At 32.6% G+C, this 7,967-nt stretch overlaps 1 protein-coding gene across 1 annotated transcript; it reads right to left on the bottom strand.

Annotated features, from left to right (window-relative positions):
• Window positions 1-3,403: 3,403 nt before the first annotated feature.
• Window positions 3,404-5,324, bottom strand: F4807DRAFT_471736 (caspase domain-containing protein; the record flags this gene model as incomplete). Its single annotated transcript, XM_048002953.1, has 1 exon — window positions 3,404-5,324. One exon carries the CDS (start codon window positions 5,322-5,324, stop codon window positions 3,453-3,455), a length of 1,872 nt encoding a protein of 623 aa, XP_047849424.1. The 3' UTR covers window positions 3,404-3,452.
• Window positions 5,325-7,967: the final 2,643 nt, after the last annotated feature.

Raw genomic sequence — 7,967 nt, 5'->3', positions numbered from 1 at the left:
AATTTTTAATATAAATTAAATTAAAAATTTAATTTTTAATATAAATTAAATTAAAAATTTAATTTTTAATATAAATTAAATTAAAAACTTAATTTTTAATATAAATTAAATTAAAAATTTAATTTTTAATATAAATTAAATTAAAAATTTAATTTTTAATATAAATTAAATTAAAAATTTAATTTAAAAATTATTAAATTAATTTTTTATATAATTGATTTTTTATTTTAATAAATTAAAACTTTTAAATAATTCGAATTACGTAATTAATAAATAATTAATTAAATTAAAAAGTTTATAATTAAATTAAATAAAAAATTAATAACTTATAAAATATTAAATAATTAAAATAAAATTAAATATTTAACGTATAATTAAAACGAAAATAAATAACGGAAAAAAAACTTAATAAAATAAAAATAAAAATATAATTAATTAAAAGTTAATATTAAAAATTAACAAGGATAATTATACGTATTTAATTAAATATAAAATTTAAATAAATTTAATTATTAAATATAAAAACTTTAAAATTAATTATTTAATTAATTATTAAATTAATTATTAAATTAATTATTAAATTAATTATTTAATAAATTAAAAAATTATTTAATTAATTATTTAATTAATTTAAAAATTAATTAAAAAACTTATTTAAAAATAAATTTTAAATTTAATTTAAAAATTAATTTATAAATTATTTAATAAATTATTTAATAAATTATTAAATTAATTTAAAAATTATTAAATTAATTATTTAATTAATTTAAAAATTAATTAAAAAATTATTTTAAAAATTAATTAAAAAATTATTTTAAAAATTAATTTATTAATAATTAAATTAATTATTAAATTAATTTAAAAATAAATTTTTTAAATTTATTTAAAAATTTTAAAATTAAAAAATATATTATATAAAAAATTAAATTAATATTTTTTAAATTAATTTAAAAAATTTATTTATATAAAAAAAACTTTTAAAATTATAATTAATTTATAATTAAAATTATAATTTAATTAAATTATAATTAAATTATAATAAATATTATATATATTAAACATTTTTAAAAAAATATTTAAAAAATATTAAATTAATTATATAATATAAAATAAAATAAATTAAATTTAAAACTTAATTTAAAAAAAAACGGTTATTTTTATATAATTAATTTTTTAAAGTTTTTTAATTAATTAAATAATTTTTAAATTAAATTAATTAAATTAAAATTAAAAAAATTAAAAAAATAAATAATTTTATTTATTAAAGAAAATATATTTAATTAATTAATAAAATTTTCTTTTTTAATTAATTAAAAAAACGAGCGGTTTCGAAATAATTAATAAAAAAAATAAAAAAAAAACGCGTAATAACTTTTTAAACTTTTTAAATTAACCGTAAAAAACCGTTCGCGTTAATTATAAAAAATTTAATTAATTAATTTATATTAAATAATAAAAAAATTAAGTAAATTTAAAATTATTATATATTTTTAAAAAAATATTTTTTTTATTAATAATTAAAAAATTAATAATATTAAATTTAATTATTAAAATTATATTACGTAAAAAACAAATTATTACGTTTTAAAAATATAAAAAATAATTATTTTTTTAATTAATATAATTTACGTAAATTTTATACGGTAAATTAATTATTTTTAATATATTAATAAATTAAAAATTATTAATATTAAATAATTTATAACGTTTTTTTATATTTTTAATATTACGTTTTAATTAAAAAAATAAATTATAATTAAAACGTTTATTATTAAAAATTAATTAATATATTAATTTTTAATAAATTTATTAAAAAAATATATAATAATATAAAAAATATTATTTAATTATTATTTATTTTTTTAATTAAAATATAATAATTAATATTAATAATATTTTTAATTTTTTATTATTATTAATTTTAATAAATAAATAATTATATTAAAATTCGTTTTATATTTTAATAAATAATTAATAAAATATTTTTAAAAATAAATTTTTTATACGTAAAATTATAACGATTTATATTTTTTTAATATAATTTAATTTTTATAAAATTATATTTTTAATAATTAATAAAAATAATTTATATATTTTATTTAAAATTATTTTAATTTTTATAATATTATATATTTTTTTATAATTTTTTTTAATTTAAATAATTTAATAATTAATTAAATTATTATAAATATAAATTAAATAAATTACACGTAATATAATTAAATATAATTATTTTTTTAAAATTTAATTTAAATTAATTAAAATAATATTTTTTATAATAATATTTTTTATTTAAAAATATTTAAATATTTTATTAATTATTTATAATTTTAATAATTAAAACGTAATATTTAAAAAAATATAAAAAAAAAACTAATAACTTTTAAATAATAATTATTGGAAGCTACCTTTGGTGGCACAATAACCCTGAGTTTAATTGAGCCGAGCCGAGGTTCGATTCCTCGATCTCGCACTTTTACAACTTTTAAACCTTTGCAACGTTCAATTGAGCTGTCAACCATAGAACGCAAACTGCAAGCCGCGCGCTTCGCGCGCGCCTCGCAGTTCGCATCGTCGGTAAGCGTATAGCGTTTCCCTTTAACCAGTCTATTACCTAATTATCCCTGGACTAAGTCAACTGCCAAAATAGCTTCAAATAAGTTGTCAATTGAATCAACACCCTTGCAGCTTTGACTACTGCAAAGCTAAGTTCTTAAAGCTAATTGGCTGCACCCAATCAATAAGTGGGACCACCCCTCCAGTCCCTCCATCTCTTACACCTGGCTCAGTCACCTTGATTTAAGGGTTGACTGATTATATAAAGTAGCAACCGTTCCTGCCCTAGGTCAGGTCAGGTCCCTGACCTATATTAAAGAATAGGTCCCTGGAACCTGACCTGTATTAAACCTGACCTGTATTGAACCTGACCTGTATTGAAGAACTGGTCCGGGGATTGATTAAGTCAGCACCTTAGGTAATCCCGTCAAATATGGCCCGTGCGCGAGACCTGTTTTCTACCGTCGTTCTGAAAATTCGAATCTTGTCCAAAACCCACTGCTCGCGAACGGACCACCTTGAGAACTGCTTGCACTGCACCTGATTGGCTATAGGGCCTTAATAATCAGTTTTGGTCAATTAATAATCAAGTTCTTGGACCACTTTTCCTGACCCTGCACCCAATCAACGGCCACGCTGTCCTGGAGCTATCGGTGTCACACAACTTTAGGGCCGGACTTTAAGGGATTACCGCGATAGGAAATTTTTGATAAGGAATTTTGCTGGGAGCCTAGAAGTTTAGATCCACAATATCCCTTCGTAAACTCAGGGTAAAGAAATACGATAAATGATCGATTGTAAACAATCACATAAGAAACATTTTGTTCTTGTATCCTGTCCATTCATATATGTTCTCGTGCTGTCCCATTCCCGTAAAGTCTCAGGATACTCTATGCTTAGTTCAGAGTTGACGACTTTGTGATATCCTGCATCCACAAGCCATTGCCATCGTCAGTTATCAGCTCTGCGTCCCTTGCTAAATCTTCACGTCGCTTGTAAAGCGTCTGGTTGGCGTTCCAAATGTCAGGTAGCTCCCAGCTTTTAAACGAAAGCTTTTTCTTCCTAGTGACAATCGTGCGGAAAATGTCGCGGTGGCTCTTCCCAACCTGCTTAAGCTCGGTCGGCAGAACAAGCTTAAATGTGAAACTCGAAGTTCTGTCTTGAGCTACAGTGTATGAGCCGTCATTTTCAGGGTAAAGCTGCTTGATGTGAAATCCGGGACCCAAGACCATAACCGTGAAGTGAAGCGGCACTTCGTCACAGTTCTGAAATCTGTATTCAAATCTCGGCGCGCCATCAACCTGCTCAAGATCATTCAAGGTGGCTTTAAAAGGCGGGTTGTCATCCCGTGTTGCATCATTCCGAAGTTCAAGAATCTGTTCAAAACGCATGAGATGTGATAGTGCAACTGCTAGTTCTGTCGCTTGTTCTTTGTCGTTTTCGCCTTTGGTCTCCAAGCCACGGACATGTCCTTCATACCCTATCAGTGATTGGGGTCCAGAGATGCCGATTTTACCATTCGCTGCTTTGGTCAACCTAAGACTGACTGATTCAAGGTTTTGGGTTTGACTGAATTCGACTTCATTTACAATCCTTTTCTTCAAGCCGTCATGCAGTGCCTTCCGGAATTCGCATGTAATCTCCTTGACAGAGATTTTCGGGGCCTTCCTCAAACTCCATCGGCAAGGAACGAGCTCAATAGCTTCGGGCAAGAATCCTGATGGTACCGTCGCTTCACTTTCGGAGTCTTGGACCTTTTTTATTGAGAGGGTGACCGGAGGTGTAGGTGGGAGAGTCACAAATTCTGCTCCTATCTCAACACCATGAAACTTTCCGATTGGAAGAGAAACGACGCCTTTACTAACCCTGGCCCAAACATGTGTGGCCGAAAACAGTTCTTCATTCTCAAGGAACGCGAACCTGTCTTGGCCATAAAAGCATGGAACTTGTGGCTGAATTCTCGCTGCTATGTAGTCGCGGATAGTGCGATATGCCGCCTTTGGTGCTTCCCTGACGTATGCGCACAACTCGTAGGTAAAAGTGCCATATACGCTATTCCCAAACATCTTCTCCATCGCTACACTTTGGCCTTCGCATGCTGCCATCAGCACGAAGCCCTCTGGATTGATGTCCCAGAGTACACTGAGCTCACCGTGACGGTCATTCGGCTCAATAGACGTCGCTTCGACTCCTTCCTCGTCGACAGGGAGGTTAGGTGGACGTTTCCATTGTTTCGGGCTTCGAAGAGAACCTTCATTTCGCCAATTGTCGGCCGAATAGCAGCTGTCCAAACTAACAACAATCTGAACTCCCTTTTCGTTCAGTATCTTGAGCCAATTGTTCAGTTGCCACCCACGTATTGCTGGTTTACCGCAGCCGAAGTCCATTGTCAGCAGAGACGGGTCGTCCGCACGACGGTCGCGCCCCGGAAGTACCGTTTCTAGTCGTGCACCATGGCCAGAGAAATGGAAAAAGAAGAGGTCACCAGCCTTGGCTTCTTTGGTTATTCCATCGAATTCCCTCTTGATATTTTCGTATGTGGGCAAGGACTGTGGTGGTTCACGTGAGGCCGCGGAATCCGGAGACAGAGAAGAAGTAAGGATTCGTATTACGCCCTCTGAAAACTCATTTCCAAGTAATTTCTTGATTATCTGAGTATCGTTGACGCATCCACGCAAGCTAGGTATATTGACCTTTCTGGACCCGTCAAGATACAGATCCACCCCGACGAGGAGGGCAAATCTTTTCTGTTCGGGTTGGGTTTTCATGATAAACAGTACAGGCTTTTTTGTGTTGTCAAAATTTTCATCTGGTTTGATCATTCACCATAGAGCGAGACTTTATATAATCTTATATACTTTGACCTGGAGACACCAGGTCTAATTCCGATCTCAATATTAAAGCCCGAGGTTGGTCCTTGTACTACTTAGTCTAGCTTACCAAGGTGGCTGAATGCTGAGAGGGAATGTGTCTATTACCTAGAAAACCTTACGAAATACATCGTAGAACGAGGATCAACTCCAAATTCAGCCTATAGCCAACCCTCAACTGATGCCAAAGGGTGTATAGACACATCATGGTCCGCCACTTCTTACATGCATATAGCTATCGTTCATCGAACATTGGCTATAGCCTACTTCTATTCTCCTAACTGAGGCTGTATAAATACGTCATGGTCTGCCAATTTCTTATATGCATATAGCTATCATTCACCGAACATTGCCTCTAGCCTACTTCGATTCTCCTAACTGATGTCAAAGGGTGTATAGACACGTCATGGTCTGCTAATTTCTTATGTGCATATAGCTATCATTCACCGAACAGTGTCCATTTCCGACTATTATTCTCTTAACTGATGTCAAAGGCTGTATAGATATGTTATGATTTGCCGAACACTGTTCACAGCCTACTTCTATTCCCTTGTCTGATGTCAAAGGCTGTATAGATACGTAATTATTTGCCGATTTCTTATCTGCATAAATGCCACTTACTGAATACTGCCTACAGCCTACTTTCATTTCTTCAGCTATTAGCTACCTTTACTATATCATCTGACAGATGGTTAGGTACTCCAAAGGCTGAAATGTCTCAACATGGCAGGTCCATGCCGATATCAGTATTCACCAGGTAGGTATCCAATCAACCCTGCTAAGTTTTGCCTAATGACCTCTTCGGTAAACTATATTGTTAAGTAATAAAGGAATGAAACCACATTACTTACATCAGCGGCTAAGGAGCGTTGTAGCAAGTGTTCATTAATGTTCATGCGGTGCTGTTACCTTCAAGGTTGTATTGAAGGCTAAACCCCTTACAAAAATTGTGGCATTCATGGCCGATCAAATCCCCCCCACACATCCCACACTCTCATTTCACTAACATATAATTGGTTTTAGCTATCCCATACAAGCCATTAGTTCATTTCCACCAATGAGCCTTGGGGGTTTAGGCATTGGACTTCAAGCCACCTCCAGTAGGCACGGAACAGAAAACTTCTAGTGACGAAGTCCGGCGTCATCACGCGCTGATTATCGTTATTACTATTATTTTCAACTTGAGGCACCTTAGGAAGCAGACATATTTTAAACCCTCTTAACACGCTATTGCACCGAAACCGTTAGTTATAAGTACTGCCCATAACCATCAGGGTAATCATATTAGTTGGAAGAAAGCAATATCTTAGCTACCTACGTAACCCACCCGTCAGCCCCATAGCAGAGAAAAGAGATAGGGGTCCGAACTCATCATCTCAGGGCCTTCTTGATAAGACTAAAGAGCGACTTTGTGGCGAGAATTCTAATAGCTACTACTTAATTTTGATGGCTTATGAAGAACACCAAGCTCGAGGCGTTGGTGGCAATGATAAGGTAAATAATCTATAACAGACCTAGATAGATAGGTAAATACTATAATCTAATATCGGTAACACTTTGATCTAGGATGAAGAAATATGCGCTAAGAAGGCCCGACTCCTACAAGAATTAGAGAAGTTGCGGCGCAACGAGATGAAAGTATGGGAAGAACTTAAACAACTGGAAAGAGAAGAGGGATTGAGGGACCGAAAACAACAAGCGAGGTTGAAATGCCAAGAGGAGCAGCCGGAGCTGTCCCCGATCGCAGATACGTCCGTAATAAACACTGGTTCCGGAATTGGGGTTCATGATATGGTACCAACAGCATCCCAGACCCTGATTCCCTACTACTCTCGTCATGGGCGCATTTCGCCCAGTGATTCAGCCAACTCATTCTATTGGATGCCTGCTTCTAGCGAATTGAATCTCTTAGGGAGATTATTGGACTCCGATTGTATCAGGAGACTCCAAATGTTAAGATACTACACGGGTTTGGATGGAACTACAGGCACACCAATGTCTCGTTCATTCAACATGGATCTAGACGAACTGCGCCGTCTTGCGAGTAATGGGAAAGATACAGCACCAATTGGTCATACCCAATACTATATATTCTTGAGGACCGGCGCTATTGAGGATCTTCAGCGTGCTATTGACCAAGTCAGGGGTCACATCCCTACACAGATCGAAGACCCTCATTATGCACCTCGGCTGAAGGACTTGATTGTGATGCTGCTTAAAAAGTGTCAGCATACAAGGTTATCAGACGACCTTCAGGAAATAATTTTTTGGGCCTACGAGTTAATGGCAAATACACCACCCAACCACCCTGACATTGTAGCTCGCCAAATCGATTGGGTGAACTTGATATTCATCAAGTTTAGACATACCAAATCATTGGATGATCTTGACGAGATGGCAACTTGGGCACGAGACGCTGGAATTTCAATCGAATTTAAAAGGTTGTGCCTCCATTATTCAACCAATGCTGGTGAACTGGCTCTTCTGACAAGTCTTAGATCTAATCAGGCACTTTCACGTGCAACTAATCAAATCTTCGAG

Source organism: Annulohypoxylon truncatum, assembly GCF_022578515.1.
Source record: "Annulohypoxylon truncatum strain CBS 140777 unplaced genomic scaffold F4807scaffold_50, whole genome shotgun sequence".
Classification (NCBI taxonomy): domain Eukaryota; kingdom Fungi; phylum Ascomycota; class Sordariomycetes; order Xylariales; family Hypoxylaceae; genus Annulohypoxylon; species Annulohypoxylon truncatum.
The sequence above is the reverse complement of the archived record's forward strand: the minus strand, read 5'-3'. Positions and strand labels throughout refer to the sequence as shown.